The following is a 19,344-nucleotide window of genomic DNA, read 5'->3' as shown; positions in this document are numbered from 1 at the left end:
TTCTTAAAAAAAAAAAAAAAAAGGACTGGGAAGGTGGCTCAGTGGTAGAGCGCTTGCCTTGCATGCCTGAGGCCCTGGGTTTGATTCCTCAGCACCACATAAGCAAAAAGAAAAAAGCCGGAAGTGGCGCTGTGACTCAAGTGGTACAGTGTTAGCCTTGAGCTGAAGAGCTGAGGGACAACGCCCAGGCCCAGAGTTCAGGCCCCATGACCGGACCAGAAAAAAAAAAAAAAGAAAGAAAAAAAAAGCATTGAAACTAGGGATCTTTTATTGTTCCATATGAATTTTTGGATTGCCTCTTCTATTTCCTTGAAGAATGAGGCTGGGATATTGATAGGTATCGCATTGAATTTGTAAGTAGCCTTGGGAAGTATTGCCATTTTCATGATGTTGATCTTTCCAATCCAGGAGCATGGGAGGTTTTTCCACTTTCTAAGTTCTGTTTTGATTTCCTTTTTCAGGTTTTCAAGTTTTCATCATAGAGGTCCTTCACTTCTTGGTTAATTCCTGGTATTTTATTTTTTGTGGGGCTAATATGAATGGAGTTGCTTTCCTGATTTAAGCCACGCTCTTCTCATTGTTGGCATACAGAAAAGCCATGTATTTTTGAGGGTTAATTTTATACCCTGCTACTTGGCCAAAGTTTCAAATCAGCTCGAGTAATTTGGGAGTGCAAAAACGATCCTTAACAGAAAGAACAGTGCTGGAGGAATATCAATACCCAATTTCAAACTCTACTACAAAGCCATAGTAATCAAAACAGCTTGGTACTGGCACAAGAACAGACCTCAGGACCAATGGAATATAATTGAAAACCCAGAAATGAACCCACAGACCTCTAGCTATCTAATCTACAATAAGGGAGCTAATAAAATAGAGTGGAAGAAAGACATCCTCTTAAGTAAATGGTGCTGGCAAAATTGGTTAATCACCTGTAGCAAACTAAAGCTAGATCTTTATATATCACCCTGCACCAGAGTCAACTCCAAATGGATCAAAGACCTCGGAGTCAAAGCAGACACCCTGAAAACATTACAGGAAGGAATAGAAACCCTAGGTCTCCTTGGCACAGGCCAAAATTTTCTTAATAGAGACCCAGAAACAACAAATCAAAGAAAGGTTGGACAAATGGGATTGCATGAAGTTGCAGAGCTTCTGCATGGCAAAGGACATAGCTAGCAAGATCAATAGAAAGCCCACAGACTGGGAGACGATCTTCACTAGCCATACAATGGACAAGGGTCTCATATCTAAAATATACCTGGAACTCAGAAAATTAAATCCCCCAACAACAAATCCTCAAAGAAACAACTGCCCAATAAACAAGTGGGCTAAAGACTTAAAGAGAAACTTCTCTGAAGAGGAAAGAAGGATGGCCAATAGACACATGAAGAAATGCTCAACCTCTCTAGCCATAAAAGAAATGCAAATCAAGACAACATTGAGATACCACCTCACCCCAGTCAGAATGGCTCCCCTATGACCCAGCAATCCCACTTTTGATCATTTACCTGAATGATCACAAACAAGACCATACTAAAGCTACCAGCACAACTATGTTTATTACAGCATTATTTACTATAGCTAAGATATGGAACCAACCCAGATGCCCCTCAGTAAATGAATGGATCAAGAAAATGTGGTATATATGCACAATGGAATTCTATGCCTCCATCAGAAAGAATGGCATTGTCCCATTTGTTAGGAAATGGAAAGGCTTGGAAAAAATTATATTAAGCGAAGTAAGCCAGGCCCAAAGAAACATAGGTCCTATGGTTTTACTTATTCCTATAACTAGTATATGTCTGAGACAAGCAGAAAAGGTCAGATAAGATGATGTTAGGTGAAATAAACCCCAAGATAAGGACACAAGTGGTTTTTTTCTTTCTTGCTATTGTTTCTAACATATTTATAAGATGATTGTTTTTGTTGCTTTGTATGTCCTTCCCCCATTGTATAACCCCTGTTTTCACTGTATTTGATATGGTATAATTTGGGGAGGGGAAGGGGAAAAATTGTTTAAATAGGGATACAGGTGGTCCCATTGCAACAATGAGATGTACAGAATGTTATGTTGAAAAACGAACTTTACAACTTTGGCAGGGCAGAGAGGCCGGGTAGTGTAGTCGTGGAGATGGGAGGGCAGGGATGGTAGGGGAAAGACAAAGGAGGAGGCAACAGTGCTTGATAAGAAATGTACTCATTACCTTGCTCAAGTAATTGTAACCCTCTGTATGGTATTTTCACAATAAAAATAAATAAATAAATAAAAACACATTGAAGACAACTGCCACAGTGCCATCTCATGGAAAAACCCAGTATTGCCAAAGGCCACCTGCTTCCTGGACCTCCTGAACTAGTTTGGCCAAAATCCATAGGAAAAGGAGCCCCATGAGGACTAAGAAAGGTCAGCTTCCAGGACATTTGAAAACCAGATGACCACTGAGATGACTTCTCTGCTGTTTTCCTTACAGCCTCTTACCCTTCACTTGGGTCTTCATTCTTGCTGAGGAATTGAAAGTGGCTTCTTCTTACAGAAAAATCCCAAATTTCTCCCATATGAAACTTCTGTCTTCCTGGAGAGATCACTCCTAGCCACTGGGCTCAGGGCTATACTTTCTCACAGGTGATGCAAATACATTGCAAGTCCTTGATGTTGATAAAGGTTTTTTTTCTTTTTTCTTTTAGAAATGCAATGTGAGTTTCCTTCTTTCCGCTCAGTGTTCACACCGCATTTATTAACCTCACATTTGCTTGGTTGCTTATACAAACCCCAACTATTTTTAGTGATAATATCATTCCCATTTATAAGTTCAAAGTGCTGGGGGTGGGGGAAGAGTACCAAGAATTAATTCTGAGCTTAGCCTGTTTGACCATGAATCTCTACCGCAAAGGTAGGTATATTCTGGTGTTATTAGCAGGTTCCCAAGGAAGGATGTAACATTCACTTTTGTGTATTCTAGGATACGGAACTAATCAAGCTTTTCTCACTGTGACTTAATACCCTTAGCATTCATTAAGATCTCTAGCAGCCATTTGCTTGGAAAAACTGACAAGAAAATTACTGGCTGAGACAATATTCAATCACCAGCAACGGGATCCCAATGAGAAAAGCCAACCTTATCACAAAGCAGGAAGTTCATTCTATAGTCCATCCTATCCCTTGTTCCAGATGGCTATCAGGAAGCACCATTGGTCACGCCTGTAATCCCAGCTACTCAGGAGGTTGAGATCTGAGGATGGCTGTTCAAAGCCAGCTGGAGAAGACATATCCAAGAGACTCTTCTCCAATTAACCAGCAAAAAGCTAGAAGTGGAGGTATGGCTCAAGTGGTAGAGTTCCAGCCTTGAGCAAAAGAAGCTAAGTGACAGCACGAGGGCCTGAGTTCAAATCATGGTGCACACGCATGTGCACACACACACACACACACACACACACACACACACACACACACACACACACACACACACACACACACACACACAAAACCTCAAAACCCAGAAGGCTATTAGGCCTGTTACTATGCCCCTTGGACCCTCAGCAAAAAGGAGCTTGGCTTGATAATGTCTCCTGCCAACCCAGGGAATCCCCCAGCCTGGCATGAATGGGCTGGGCTGCCTGGCACAAACAATGACAAGAACCTGTTGCCAGTGGCGGTCTTTCATTCCGGGGTTGCAGGAAATGCTGAGGATAGGGAGATGCTGCTTGAATTTTTCAATCTTCAATTTGACATTTTCTGCTAAGCGCCGGGGTGCAGGCACGTCAGCCAAGGTCTTGGTTAACTTGTAGATTGTCCTCCACATATTTCCTATTTCCTCTGCAATTTGCTCCGCATTCAGTAAAAAGAGGGGGCCTGAAATAGAAAAGATGGAGTGAGGCAAGAAAGGTCAGACCATGAGATCCATTATTTGTCATGTGCACCCTTATACTGTGCGCTGAGAATAGTGCCATTTGTACAGACCAGAATGTGCAAAGGCAGTAAGGTTGATCCTAGGTTTGCAACTCCACTTAAGCCTCAAGAATATCACCTGTGATGGGCTGGGAAGGTGGCTCAGTGGTAGAGTGCTTGCCTTGCATGCATGAGGGCCTGGGTTCGATTCCTCAGCATCACATAAGCAGAAAAAAAAAGCCGGAAGTGGCACTGTGGCTCAAGTGGTAGAGCGCTAGCCTTGAGCTGAAGAGCTGAGGGACAGCGCCCAGGCCCAGAGTTCAGGCCCCACGACCGGACAACCCCCCCCAAAAAAAAGGATATCACCTGTGATATAAAATGGAAATGGATATCTGGAAGAGTGACTGGAAAATAGAATGAGATAACACAAATACTGTGCCTGCCTGGTTGTTACATTGTTATTGATTTCTTTTTTGGGGGGTGCTAGTTTTGAATTCAGGAATCTGTACTTTCTAGGCTACCACAGCAGCCGTGCCCCCCCCAACAGCCCATTTTTGCTTTTGTTATTTTTCAAAGAGGATCGCCCATTCATTCCCTAGGCTGATCTTCCTATTTATGCTTCCCATCTAACTGGAATGATAGGTACTCGCTACTATACTCAGCTTTATGTTGGCTGAGATGGGGCTGGCAAACTTTTTTCCTGGGTTGGCCTTGAACCATGATCCCCATGATATCTAGTTCCCAACCAACTCGGGCTACAGGTGTGAGTCACTGTACCTGGTATTCAGATTGATTTTAAGTACTATTAAAAGGAGCTCCACAGAAGTATGAAATACAACGAGAGCATATGCATTGATGAAAATATGAGGGTTCTCTATTTTAGTAACTTATTTTATTTATTTGAAGTTATTTAAAAAGCAAAGAATGACATCTCCTTTTAAAAAAATAACTGCTCTGAGTCAGATTCTGGTGGCTCATGCCTGTAATCCTAGCTACTCAGGAAGCTAAGATCTGAAAATAGTGTTTCAAAGCCAGTCCAGGCAAAAGGATAGAAGTAGAGCTGTGGCTCAAGTAGTAGAGTGCCAGCCTTGAGCAAAAAATAGTTCAGAAACAGCACCCAGGCCCTGAGTTCAAGCCTTACAACTGGCACCCACACATAAAAAAGAATACAGTCCCAACTAAACTGGAAGTCATGGTAGGTCCTTTCCTATTCTTCTTCGCCCTTTCCACCAGGTTGGAGCCATCATTAAATGCTGCTGATATAACCTTCACAATGCCTCCATAAACTCCCAAGTCCAGAGGAGATGCAGTTTTCAGATACTTCTGTCACTCTGTCCCTTCTTGAAGCAGCTCCAGAGAGGAACTGAGAGCTTCCATTGTCCCACCATGTGTTTCTCCAGTCATTCCTGTTCCATAGCAATGGATGCTTATCGATTTGATTTTATCCTGGAATCAGGTCTAGCTCTTTGATCCTTGCCTCTCTCTGTTATCACTTCAAGGCTGGTGTGTGTGTGTGTGTGTGTGTGTGTGTGTGTGTGTGTGTGTGTGTGTGTGTGTGTGTGTGTGTGTGTGTGTGTGTGTGTGTGTGTGTATGCTGGTACTAGGACTTGAATTTAGGGCCTGGGAGCTGTCTTTTAGTTTTGTTTTTTTGCTTCAGGCTGACATTCTACCACTTGAGCCACAGCTTCACTTCCACCCTTCTGGTAGTTACTTGTAGTTAAAAGTCTTATGAACTGTCCTTACTCAGCTGACTTTTAACTACGATCTTCAAATCTCAGCCTCCTGAGTATCTAGGATTACAGGCATGAGCCACGGGGGCCCTGGCTAAATGTGGCTATCTTAATCCTAAGTGTCAGAATCTGATGAAGATTCCAGCCAGAATCTGAAGAGCAAACTTGATTTCAGGGCTGCCTAGTAGATTCCCCAACCCTCCCCCTTCCACCCTAGCAGAATGAGAATATGATGTACCGTTCATCCACTCCTCGGACTTCAAGCTGAAGTCATAGGCTGTCACCCACAGCTGCTCATATGGTACTTTGAGGGCCATCAAGGTTTGAAGAAGAGGAAAGGTACTCTTTTCCTTTTCTAACAGCTCTTCCTCCTTGTTGATTAACTGTAGAGCAAAATAAGAGGCTGTCTGTTGGGTTAAGAGGTTCTCCTGAGCCCCACAGCAAAATCCCTTTGAAAAAACTCAAATGGAGAAAGATGCTCATTCATCTTGAGAGTAATAGAGAGAGGAAAATAAGATCCTTTGGCTACCTCCAAGAACCATGGCAGCTCAGACCTTGCTGATGGAACTGTAGGATAGTTTACTACTTTCTCCATCTTTGTTCCCAATCTCACCATTTTCATAATCTTTATATGTACTTTGGTTGTTTAAATGATTATGAGCCTTTCTTACACGGATTTGCCTCAAAGATAAGAACTTTCATGACTTAAAAACTTACTAGCTGAACTTTGGAGAAAGGTACTTAGTGTCTCCAAGTTTTAGTACTCCAACTTTAACAAACTTCAAAGATTTGCCCCAGGCAATAAATGAGATGTTACACAGAAAGCCATTTATATATCAAGGAACATCTAAGTGCTCACTACACAGAAGCAGTTCCCCTAATTTAATTTCTTCTTTTGGTACTCAGTAACTTACAAAAACTCTGTTGCAATGCAGGGATGCTGTGAACAGATGTTGAAAGTACCAATGAAAAATATGATCAACCAATCAATCAATCATTACCCATCTGATAGGTGTCATTGGGAAAACATAAAACCAAGAATCATAATTGCTATCCCAGTGAAGTCATTAATTAGGTAACCATCCAAGACCCAAACCTCAAATTCCACCAGTGCATGCTCTAGGTTCTTGGAAAGCTCAGTAAGCTTTTCAACATTGTTCTTCATTTCTTCTGTAGTCATCACTTCACGCTTCCTAAAGCCGTCCAGTTCCTTGCCATAGGATTCAAGTTTTGATTCAAACTCTGAGCATCTGAAAGGAAAGAAAGCTCAGTCACATCTGGACAGTTCATCCTATGCTAGTTCAACATATCAACCTTATTCATTCTGGAGAGAATCTGATCTCCTATAGTACCTCTGTCTCTATCTCTTATTCTTTAAAAATAAATGAAAAGCAGTTAGCGACTGGCAGCTCATGCTTGTAACCTTAGCTACTCAGGAGGCCAAAATCTGAGGATCATGGTTTAAAGTCAGCCTAGGAGGAAAGTCCTCAAGACTCTTATTTCCAATTAATCACCAAAAAGCCAGCAATGGAGCTATGGCTCAAGTGGTAGAGCACTAGCCTTAAGCAAAAAGCAAGGCCCTGAGTTCGAGCCCTAGGATCTGCACAAAAATTAACTAATTGAATGAAATGTAAAAAATCACTTATTCATATAATCCCACCTACATAAATGGGGCTTCTGTGCGCCAAGTCATGTTTAAATATTTCTAGTTGTTTTCCTGTACTTGTTTATGTATATATACATACATATATAATATGTATATATTTATATTCTTATATGTATGTACTGACTATATATTGTTTATTCATTCAGCTATTATATATTTATGATTGAGGGCCTAAGATTTTCTAAAACTGCTTAGTTATTACAAGTTTATTTATGAGGTCTGTAAGTAAGCTTTCTTGTAGAACTTGTATTTTAATCAGGGGAACTCATAAACAATAAATGTGGATGAGTGAATTAGTAGATGGATAGATGTATGATGGATGAATGAATCGACAGATAGGATAAAGATAAAATGAGATATTTATCATATAAATGCTCTAAAGAAGTAAAAACAATGAGAAGTACAAGTTGTCATGTCCCAAACGAGCTTTACAACGTTGGTGGTGGGGGGGGGAAGGAGAAGGATTGGGATTGGGGGGGAGGGGGGAGGCTGGGAAGGGATGTGAAGGGTAAACCAAAGGAGGAGGCTGCAATGCTTGATAAGAAATGTACGCATTATCCTGCCCATGTAATTGTAACCCCTCTGTACAGTTTGTTCACAAATAAAATAAAATAAAATTTTAAAAAAAAGAAGTAAAAAACAGAGTGGAGGGATTCATGAATTACTCAGTGGAGGGCCACTTTCATTAGAGCCAACAAGGGAGATCTTTCAGGGGTTAACCGCTTCATTCATATGATCAACAAAGTAGGTTTTAAATGTATTTTTTTCTAATTAGGTAGAAAAAGATAGGGAATAGGGGATAGGAGCAAGGCCAGATTGGTTCACATGTCCAGTTTGCCACTTAATAGTTATCTTGAATATGTCACTTAAATCCTCTGTGTCTTGGATATATAAAACTAGCTGTTGCTGAATGCCACTTTATTTTTGCTTTGTTAATATGTTGTGATTTTAGATTCGGTGGGCATTAATCTTAAAGAATATTCTTTTTTTTTGGTCGTGGGGCTTGAACTCTGGGCCTGGAAGCTGTCCCTCAGCTCTTCAGCTCAAGGCTAGCACTCTACCACTTGAGCCACAGCGCCACTTCCTTAAAGAATATTCTTAATAGGAAAAAGTTTAATTTGTTCACTCATCAAAACAGTGAGCGCCAGGCATGGTGATTCAAGCTACTTGGGAGGCAGAGATCAGAGGATTATTGTTCAAGGCCAGCATGGGCAAAAACAAGCTTGAGATACTCCATCTCAACCAGAGGCTGGGTATAATAACGCATACCAGCTACAGGAGAAGCACAATGGCTGGGCACAGTGGAGTATGTCTGTCATCCCAAAGACATAAGACAGCACAAACAGGAAGATTACAGCCCACATTGGCCCCAGACATAAAACAAGACCCTACTTTGTAAATAACCAACAGGAACAAGTCCTGGAGGCATAGCTGAGAGGCTAGAGCACCTGCCTAGCAAGCATGAGACCCTGGGTTCAATCCCCAGTACCACTTTCCAAAAAGAGAAAAGAAAAGGTACAGTAAGCACTGTACCCACATTCAAGGCACTGTGCTAGATCTAAGTCTTTAAAGCCTTGATGAAAGGCATTCTCAGAGTTCTCTCTGAAACCATTGGCCCTTCTTTCTCCATGATGCCCTAGGGTCTTCCATTGCATTTCCATCATTTAAATTACATGGAACCTACCACTGATATGGACAAATACGGGAAGGATGGCCCAAAGCTGATTCTCATGTTACCTGCATAGTTAGGGTTCCAGAATGTCTTTTTACATCATAAAATTTCTTTTCTTTCTTTCTTTCCTTCTCTCTCTTTCTTCTTTCTTTCTTTTTTCTTTCTTTCTCTCTTTTTTTTGGTGGTACTGAACTCAGGGTTTTCTGCTTGCTAGACAGGTACTCTATAGCTCATGCCCCAAAGATATCTCTTCTTGCTCTGGTTGTTTTTGAGATAGGGTCTCCTTTTATTCCCCCGAGTGTGGCCTGGATTCTGATCTTTCTGTTTATTCTTCCCACCATAGCTACAATGACAAGCACACAGCCTTTTCTATTGAGATGGGGGATCTCATAAACTTTTTTGCCCAGGCTGGCCTCAAACTGTGATGTTCCGGATCTCAGCCATCCATGTTGGCACCATCACATGTGCACTAATGGTTGAGATAAGATGTCACATCTTGGGCTGGCTTTGAACTAAGATCCTCTGATCTCTGTCTCCTGAGTAGGAGGATTTCAAGTGTGAACCACTGGTCCCTGGCTGCCAAAATTCTTCTTGAAGCGCCAAATACTATACTCACATACAAAGAGAAATGTCTGCTAAAATTATGAGCTTTTTCCAGAGGGAAAAATTCAATGATTATACTAAAATTATTATTTTTCCTTTTTTTCGTGTCATGGGGCTTGAACTCAGAATCTGGGTACTATCCCTGGTTGCTCAAGGCTGGAACTCTACTACTTGAGCTGCAGCTCCACTTGCAGCTTTTGTGTGTGTGGTCAATTGGAGAGAACCTCATGCATTTTTCCTTCCTGGGCTGGCTTGGAAATGAGATTCTCAGATGCATGAACCACTGGTGCTTGGTATGTTTTTAATTCCTTATATCAGTTTAGGATAATGTAATACCCTAAGTACCTTCATATGGAGATATATATGAGTATATACACACATACATACACACATGTATGTATATATATACTTATATATACATGATATATCCATAGATGTGTATATGTGTATATATACATATATATATTCCACATAATAGTACTCTGGGAAATTAGATTAAGTAAATGATCTGTACTTATGAAACCCCTGGAGTCAAGAAAGGATAATGGAGGAATGTAAAGATTGCTATTAATCTCAATTCCGGCAGGAAAAAAAAATTCACTCTGATTTTCAAAGACATATTTGATGAAGGGCTTACTTAGAGAGGTGGATATGGGTAGGATTAAAGGCACAAACAATGGAGGCAACTAGATACTAGCCTTGAAGGGAATCTGGTAAGACCCCTAGGGCTGAGGGCTAAGAACTCAGGAGCAGGCATTGCCATCTAGAGGGGTTCTGCTACTTATTGCCAAAGCCCCAGGACCAAGCAGGGAGGAGAGAGAAATCCTTCTAGTTGCTCTCCAGCCATCCCAGGGCTTGCTTTTGGGACCAGTCCAATCTGGATCCAATAGATATGGAAAACAGAAGGTGCAGCGTGGGCAGTGTGCCTGTGTGTGTGTGTGTGTGTGTGTGTGTGTGTGTGTGTGTGTGTGTGTGTGTACAACCTCTCAGACACAGAGTGGGAGGAGAGTGGAATTCTGGGTAAGATAAGGGCAGCTAATCAAAAACAAATGGCACTGATTCCGAAAGTTAATGTGAATTGAGACAATAAGGTCAGGTTTCTTGGAGATGAAACAAGATCATTTCCATTGAAGACAGATGAATACATGACTATTGCTCAGCCCTCCTCATAAATTGTTCACGTAAGATTAATACAAAAGATGGACAGGATGAATGTCTATGGTTCACCAAAGAAAGGGCCGAGCTCAGGGCTGCCTTGTTGATTCTTCTAGCATGGCTCCCTCTTGCTGCTAAGAGGTCAGGGACCAACCAGAGAGAATCACCGCATTGCCTCTAAGGAATAGAAACCCAGTACTCTTTTCTCACTGTGAATGCAACTGCTCTACATCCCCAGGGCTAATCTTCAATAACGCTTACTGCCTCCTATTACATTTATAGTGATGTTGTAACAGCATATTCTCGTGACAGTGGTCTGAGGTTATGGATTTATCAGCCCCATAAGTCACTCTTCCAAGGGAGAAGGAAACTTACAGTATGGGAATGGCTATTGTACAGTCCATATGCGCTCAGCACAGCTCATTCCATCCTTCAGCACTATGAGGTATGTGCTAATGCTATCCCATTTTCCAGATGAGACAAACTGAGATTCAAAAGGGTGACAAAACTTGCTTCCCTGACTAATAAAAACGCCTTTGAAGCCGGGCACTGGTGGCTCACGCCTGTAATCCTAGCTACTCAGGTGGCTGAGATTTGAGGATCGCGGTTCAAAGCCAGCCAGGGCAGGAAAGTCCATGAAACTCTGATCTCCAATAAATCACCAGAAAACCGGAAGTGGCACTGTAGCTCAAGTGGTAGAGTACTAGCCTTGAGCTGAAGACCTGAGGGACAGTGCTCAGGCCCAGAGTTCAAGCCCCATGACTGACTAAACAAAAACAAAAACTCCTTTGACTTTCTGGTTAGGAAAAAAAGAAGCTATATGTGCATGAATTTGGTGGGGGCTATGAGGAAAGCCCTTGTGCTTTTAGCTCCATTATACAAAGCATAGCCAGGAACTCACAGTCCAATCAAACAGGAAATGGGTTCTTGAAAAGTGGGGGTGAAGTCAAAGGGAAGTGGGGAGAGGAATGAAGGGAAGAAGGAGGGAGAGAATGCAGTCATAAAACTCAATGCATACCTTATAACATTAAGAACATTATTATAGTTGGGCACTGGTAGCTCATGCCTATAATCTTAGCTACCCATGAGGCTGAAGATCTAAGGATCACCATTCAAAGCCAGCCCAGGCAGGAAAGTTTGTGACACTCATCTCCAACTAACCACCAAAAAACTGGAGGTTCAAGAAGGTAGAGTATAGCCAGGGGCCCGGGGCTCATGCCTGTAATCCTAGCTACTCGGGAGGCTGAGATCTGAGGATCGAGGTTCAAAGCCAGCTCAGGCAGGAAAGGCTGTGAAACTCTTATCTCCAATAAACTACCAGAAAACTGGAAGTGGCGCTGTAGCTCAAGTGGTAGAGCACTAGGCATTGGGCTGAAGAGCTGAGGGACAGTGCTCAGGCTCAGAGTTAAAGCCCCATGACCGACAAAAAACAAAAACAAGAAGAACTCGGGTACTTGTGGCTCACAACTGTAATCCTAGCTACTCAGGAGGCTGAGATCTGAGGATGGAGTTTCAAAGCCAGCTTGGGCAGTCCATAAGACTTATCTCCAATGAACTACCAGAAAACTGGAAGTGGAGCTGTGGTTCAAAGTGGTAAAGCACTAGCCTTGAGCAAAAAAGAGCTCAGGGACAGTATCCAGGCCCTGAGTTCAAGCTCCATTATGAGAGAGAGAGAGAGAGAGAGAGAGAGAGAGAGAGAGAGAGAGAGAGAGAGAGAGAGAGAGAGAGAGAGAGAGAGAGAGAGAGAGAGAGAGAGAGAGAGAGAGGGAGAGGGAGAGGGAGAGGGAGAGGGAGGGAGGGAGGGAGGGAGCGAGGGAGGAAGAAGGGAAGAAGGGAAGAAAGAATAAGAAAAGCATAGCCAGTTCATCAATCCATCCACAAGATAACCTCTGGGCTCTAGAGACAGCATCCACTTATAAGACTGTACTGTAGGAAAGAAAATACATACACTATTTGTTCATACCCCCTGGGAAGCAGATCAAGATACCAACAAAATGAGTTTACCTTTCAGCTCAAACTCTCATTCTATATACTGTAGAAAGCCCTTTTTTTCATTTTTCTTTTTTTTTTGTCCATCCTAGGGCTTAAACCCAGGAGCTTGGCACTGTCCCTGAGCTTTTACTTTGCTCAAGGCTAGCGCTCTACTACTTTGAGCCGCAGTGCCACTTCTGGTTTTCTGGTGGTTAACTGGAGGGACTCTCCTGCCCAGGCTGGCTTTGAACTATGATCCTCAGATGTCAGTCTCCTGAGTAGTTAGGATTAAAAGGTAAGAGCCACCAGTACCCAGCCAGAAGCCCTTTTATCTACCCTTTTCCTTTCTTATAAGTATTTGTAGGGATTTTGGTAGCTGAAGTTAGGCAGTGGGAGATAATGTAGTTGATAGAAATTTGCAATTCATAATGAAAGTATTACAAGCTGGAATGGATGTGTGTGTGTGTGTGTGTGTGTGTGTGTGTGCGCGCGCGCGCGCGCGCACGCATTAATCATACCATGGCACTTGGTCCCCTACATTCAACATTGTCAAATCCTTCAGTCTGTTTTTATTTACTATGTCACTGTATTGAACTCTTTATGTAGCAAACACATACATGTCTAGATTATAGTACAGAGTAAAAATCCTTAATATATGCCTGTCATCATGAGACTGATTGATTATAGACACATTATAGCTCTGCACAATACCAGCTGCAAAGCAAGACCATTGGCTCAGCCCCCTACTATGTCTTTATTTTCCCTATCTTGATATGTCACAAATTTGTGATCTTCTATTATTATTATTGTGGAAGCTGTTATTACATGCCACTATTTTTGTCTTTTTCTATCTTCTTTGCCAAATTTCAGTAATTCAAGGCCAGGAAGAAAGACATTGAGAAAAGGTCAATATAGTGAAGCAAGCTTTAAGAAGACATCCCTCAGGGGGAAACAAGGAATTTCTGCATCAACAACTATCTTTAGTCTTTGCCCACTCATTGCTCAGAGGATGGGGGTAGGGGTTCTAGTCAAGAATCTGCAGCATGATTAAGAAGCCCTGTTTCCAAACAAACCCCAAACTCTCCTTTACCTTTTAATCAGGTCCATCTCTGCCTGATCCCTCTTAGCCATGAGCAGGTTTCGGCTGTTGTCAAAGATATCTTCAATCTGGTCTGGCCAGAGGAACAATGTGCTGTTCAATCTGATATCCTCTTCTGCAAAAGACACACAGTCTACTCCAGAACACTGGTCAACTTGCAGAAAATTAATTCAGTAGGACAAGAGGTCAACACAAGTGAGTGTAGGTGGCAGTGGATGGTTGGACCCCTTAGGGATGAATGGTAGCCAATGTTTATTGATCAGGGGCCAGCTAGCAGGGAGATACCATCTATCATCCTCATTTTTACAAATGGGAGCAAAGTAGTTCAGCCAAGTGGTTATGGTTATACTGCCAGAAGAGAGCAGAGCAGAATCCCAAATCTAAGTCGAATTACCTTTAAAGTCTGTGTTTGAACCACTCTGTTTTACTGGCTTCTCAAACTAGGTCTAAGCAGAGCCAGAAACCTAGGTCAGACTTCCAGTTCCTCATCTGAATCTCAGTTTTCCTTTTGGTTGGTTTAATGAAAATAGTAGTACCAATTTCCATTATAACTCTGGTCAATGATAATGCCCTGGGTTTCCTTGGGAATTTAAGAGTCAGACACCACAGTAAGGAAATCCAGCATGTATACACATAATCAAGTACCAAGGGAGTCAGTGGGTGGATGGTTAGGAAACCATTTTATACTCATTCTTATCTTTTCCTCCCTGTCAACCCATCCCTGCAGCCCGCCTTGTGAACACTAAGGAACTCACACATTATGACCACCAGTGAACTCACAATACTGTGAACACCAGGGAACTCACAAATATTTTCAGATGGAAACTGGCTTATGGAAAGCATATCAACTCTTTTCCTCAGAACCTGAAGCTTTAAGGTGGTCTTGACCTTTTGTTTTTCCCTTTAAGATATTCAGAAGCATAAAAGAAAGTGTCCTGTCACCTTTCAAAAGGGACTATACCTGACTTACATAACTGTAGCCCCTCTGTACATCACCTTTATAAGAACAATAAAAATAATTTTCAAAAAAATTTGCTTAAGATTAGAAGTGATTCTACCACTTTTCTATATTTGGATGTGACTTTTCTAGGTACAATAGACACAAGATGTCAAGACACACATCTAAAAACTAGAGGCCAACTCTTGTCCAGTAAAATTCACTTCTTACGATTCAAATTTCTGTGGATGGATATAAATTGGTATTGCATATGTGGGGATCACTTGAACGGCAATTCTTCTAATAGTGTAGAATTCTTCCTCTCTCTGATCCATTAGTCTTACAAATACAAATATAGAACATTTTTATATTATATATGCATGTATGGTATTAGACTTACGGGGCAAGTCTGCATAGTCCATCAAAAACTCTAGCCGATCACTTGCATCTCTCAGCTGTCTCCTGAGTTTGAACACAGTGACATCACTGGATTTCTTTAAGTATTCAATGAGAGATACTAGTTCTCCAGTGTTGGTAGGAATCTCGCTGACTTTGTCAGCAATAGTGCTGTACTGATTACAAATGCTACAGAAAAGGAAATAGCCATCATTAACACAGTCACTATTATGATTATCATCATCTAAAATGACTTTCTTGTCTCATCTGACAAGTTTTTATTAGGTGTCAAGTCCCATGTATATGCATTAAACTTAATTCAATTACAAAAAGTAGTTCTATTATTATCTGCATTCGATAAGAGAAGAAAGTAAGTCTGAGTAACTTTAAAGTAACATGGGGTGTGGTTGTCCAGCCAAGATCTGAATTTTGGCTAATTGACTTTTCTAAACCTCAAAATTTTATATCAATCAATCAATCATGCCCTCAGATTTAGACCCAAACAACAAGAACAACAGGAGTATAACCACAAACAAAAACAATAAGAACACAACCACAAACCCTTCATCTTACATGTTAGAGAAACAAATAATTTGTAGTTGCACTGGCTTTGAATTTTGATCCTCCAATCTCAGCCTCCTAAGTACCTTGCATGAATCACCAGAATCTGGCTAAGAGTCACTACTTATAAAGGCAGAAAGAAACTTTAGAACTCAGTCACAAAATTGAAGTCTAACCACCAACCTAGGATTTCTGCATGCTCAGAAATTCCTAAATTGAGTGTGTGGACCATATTTTCACTTATATTAAAGAGATTAAGGAAGAGTAACGTTGTGGTATCACAATAACTGCAAGTATATTCACAATATCTCAAAATATACTACAAGAGCCATAGTAATCAAATGCCATGCTATTTACATAAAACCAGACACACAGAGAAGAATATCCAGAAATAAGCCCAAGTAGGAACATTCGTCTGACTCATGACACAGGTACCAAAAACATATATTGGAGCAAAGCCTCTTTAATAAGTGATGTTGGAACAACTGGATATCAACATTTAGAAGTCTGAGATTAGAGCCCTTCCCTCACTTTGTACAAAAAGTCAACTCAAAGTGAATCAAAAATCTCAATGGAAGCCCTGAAATTTTGAAACTGCTACAGAAGAACATAGGGGAAACACTTGAAGATCTAGACTAGGCAATTGCTTTCTGACTAAAACTCAGGAAATAATAGCAACAATAGACAACTCAAATTAATAAAATTAATCAAATTAATAAAAACCTTTGTACACCAGAGGAAACAATCACCAGTATAAAGAAACAGCTATAGAATGGGAGGAAAGTCCTTGTCAGAAAGTAATTCAGCAGTAGATTAATATCCAGGATAAAAAGAACTCAATTAAATATTAAAAGAACAAATAGTCTAATAATAAATGGGCAAATGAGCAATTTTCAAATAAAGAAGTACAAATAGCCAATATTATTAGTGTTGTACAAGTAGCCAATATTACTATTGTTCCCTAATAATCTTAGCTATAAGAAATACAAGTCGGAAAACGTGTGAAGATGGCGACGGGGCAGTAGGGAAACGCCACAGCTCTCTCCAACCAAAAAGAGAGTTCGAGTTCCAACGCTTAATCTCCCCAAGAGACCGACAACAATAAAAAGACGAACACTCAGAGAAAAACCAGAGGCGGAGAATAACAAAAAAGAAAGAGGAAAAGAATTTCAAAACAGAGAAAAGCGAAGACCCCTCCCCCAACCTTTACTGGCCGCGCGGCAGCGCGCCAAGCCGCCGGCCAGCCGGCCCGGCGGGGGCTGTGGGAGCCCCAGAGAAACAGCAGAGACACAGGGGGCCACTTTCAGAACATCAGGTACTGGTTTGCAGAACAGCAGATCGCCAGGAACAGAGAAACCTACCAGCCGGGAGTCTCCACGAGGATCCCACCCCCACCCCTCACTCTCCACCCGAGCAGAGAGGCTCCATCCCGCCAAAGCCGCTCGGCATCAGCAGAGTGACAAAAGGACCTGCGGCAGACCACCCGGCCCGCCTGATCGCGATCGCAACGATCCAGCACTCTCCACCTGAGCAGAGAGGTTCCATCCCGCCAAAGCGGCTCGGCGCGACAAAGGGTCCTGTCTGCAGACCACCCGCCCGCCCGATCACGATCGCAACAACCCGGCGGGGTCACTTGGGCCCCAGAGGTACCGAGAAGAAGCTGCCTGAGCGTGGACACTCTTGACCCAACAGCTTCGACAGAGGCAGAGACAGAAAAGAATCACACAGAGCCACCACCGCCCAACCCAGCCCGGATTGCAACAACTGACGACCTACACCACACAGAAACAACCAGCTCCAGGGTGAGTACCCCACAGGGGAAGTGTATCCCTCAAGGGAGACCAGAGCTGGAGGGAATCCCCAGACCCTGACCTAGACTCCCTACCCCAGCACCCGGACCACAGGACCCACTAAAACTGGGAACTGTTTGAGAGCTCCACCAGCCCGTGGAGCACACTCAGCTGGCCAGGCTAGAGCAAGAGCACCCCTGGAAGGGAGCTTAAATGCCCAAGCCAGGAACAGCGCCCCTGGGTCAAGACTACCAACAGTAGAAGAAATTTGAACTGTGTCCCCCAGGCTGTATAACCTAGGGGGTATACACATCAGCACAGGCCTAACAAGCGCGCTCCAGGCTGGGGCCGGAACCAAGCCCGGGGATCCGGCGCCTGAACAACACAACCAACTCCTCCCAATTGAAGTAAAAAGCTGAGCATACGCCTCAACAGAGGGGAGAAAACCAGGAAACAACACTCCCCCGGGAAGCACGCCTGTGACAACAAAAGACCTGGAGGCCCAGGACAAGAGAAGCCCAAACCCCACCAAAACTCCACCCATATACCCTAGACTGGGAATTGGGCAACACAGGCTGCCAGCACCTGATAGTAAGCAGGAGCTCAGACTGTTAAGGCGGCTCAGCAATAGAGTGATAGTCTTGGATGTATGAGGCCCTGCATCTGATTCCTCAGCATCACAAAAGCAAAAAGGGTCAGAAGTGGTGCTGTGGCTCAAACGGTAGGGTGCCAGCCTTGAGCTGAAAAAGCTGAGGGACAGCACCCAAACCTAGAGTTCAAGCCCACAACCAGCCCAAAACAAATAAACAAAAACACATCAGGAGCCCATAGCAGACTCCAGCATTTGGGAGAGTGCATCCAGAGCATCTGTTCTTCACAAGAGCACCCGTAGGAGCAAACACAAGCAGTCTAGGCTGCTCAACCCTTCCAAAGGCGGGAACTGTCAGCAATCTACAGCAGAGAGCTGAGAATCCTAAGTAAGTCAGAATAGCAGCTGGAAATAGGCTCCCAACAGAACCCAGATCAGGCACAGACTCTCTCTACCAATACAGAATCAGCAACCAAGCAAAGACAGACACACCAAAACAAAATTGAAGAGCAGTCTCCTGAACCTCCATGCGAAAATCACAGAGAAAAATCACAAGGTTTACTACCACCCAGGACAGCAAGCTCACCCCAAAAGCCAGCAGCCACACAGGGGAGAGCCCCAGTGGGAGCAAAGCAGGAATGGAAGACAAAGGCTACTTCCAAGGGTTGCTGGAGGCAATGACTCAAGAAATAAAGCGAGAAATTTATCAGAAATTGAAAGAGCACAAGGATGAACTATCCAAAGAGATACAGGGTATCAAACAAGAGATGCATGCAAAAATAGAAGCTGCACAAACCTCAATAAGAAGTGAGATAAACGCCAAATTAGAGGTAATGCATACCTCATTGAGAGGTGAGATCAGTACTCTGAGAACCAACATTGAATCCATAAAGGGATCCATTTCCTCCATGCAAACCACAATAGAAGCCACTGTCAACAGAGTGAATGAAATGGAAGGTCGAGTGTCAGATACAGAAGACAGAATACACCAACTGGACCAAAAAGTGACAGATATGGAAAAATTACTCAAATTAAACCAAAGGGATATTCAAGAGCAAGCAGATAATGCTAAAAAATTTAACCTTCGCATAATTGGAGTGGACGAAGGTGAGGAATTCCAGAGCAAGGGAATGCAACACCTATTTAACAAGATAATCAATGAAAATTTTCCCCACCTCAAAAACGACCATCTTAACTACATCACAAAAGCTTATCGAACACCCAACAAGCAAGACCCCAGGAGAAACACTTCTAGACACATTATAGTAAAAATGATAGATCTGAAT

General features: G+C 42.5%; 1 protein-coding gene across 2 annotated transcripts in view; it reads right to left on the bottom strand.

The window, feature by feature from the left end:
* Nucleotides 1–19,344, bottom strand: part of Dnah3 (dynein axonemal heavy chain 3) — a 216,447-nt gene that overhangs the window by 148,903 nt on the left and 48,200 nt on the right. For both annotated transcript variants that reach the window (XM_070004375.1, XM_070004374.1), the window contains exons 14-18: nucleotides 15,123–15,307; nucleotides 13,777–13,900; nucleotides 6,716–6,869; nucleotides 5,858–6,002; nucleotides 3,642–3,853 (exon numbers count right to left, since the gene is read on the bottom strand). In XM_070004375.1, coding sequence (XP_069860476.1) covers nucleotides 3,642–3,853; nucleotides 5,858–6,002; nucleotides 6,716–6,869; nucleotides 13,777–13,900; nucleotides 15,123–15,307 — 820 coding nt within the window. The remainder of the gene's footprint in view (nucleotides 1–3,641; nucleotides 3,854–5,857; nucleotides 6,003–6,715; nucleotides 6,870–13,776; nucleotides 13,901–15,122; nucleotides 15,308–19,344) is intronic.

The sequence above is a fragment of the Dipodomys merriami genome, unplaced genomic scaffold (genome assembly GCF_024711535.1).
Source record: "Dipodomys merriami isolate MVZ:Mamm:240054 unplaced genomic scaffold, mDipMer1.0.p SCAF_62, whole genome shotgun sequence".
NCBI classification, from domain to species: domain Eukaryota; kingdom Metazoa; phylum Chordata; class Mammalia; order Rodentia; family Heteromyidae; genus Dipodomys; species Dipodomys merriami.
This window is presented reverse-complemented; position numbering and strand designations above follow the sequence as displayed.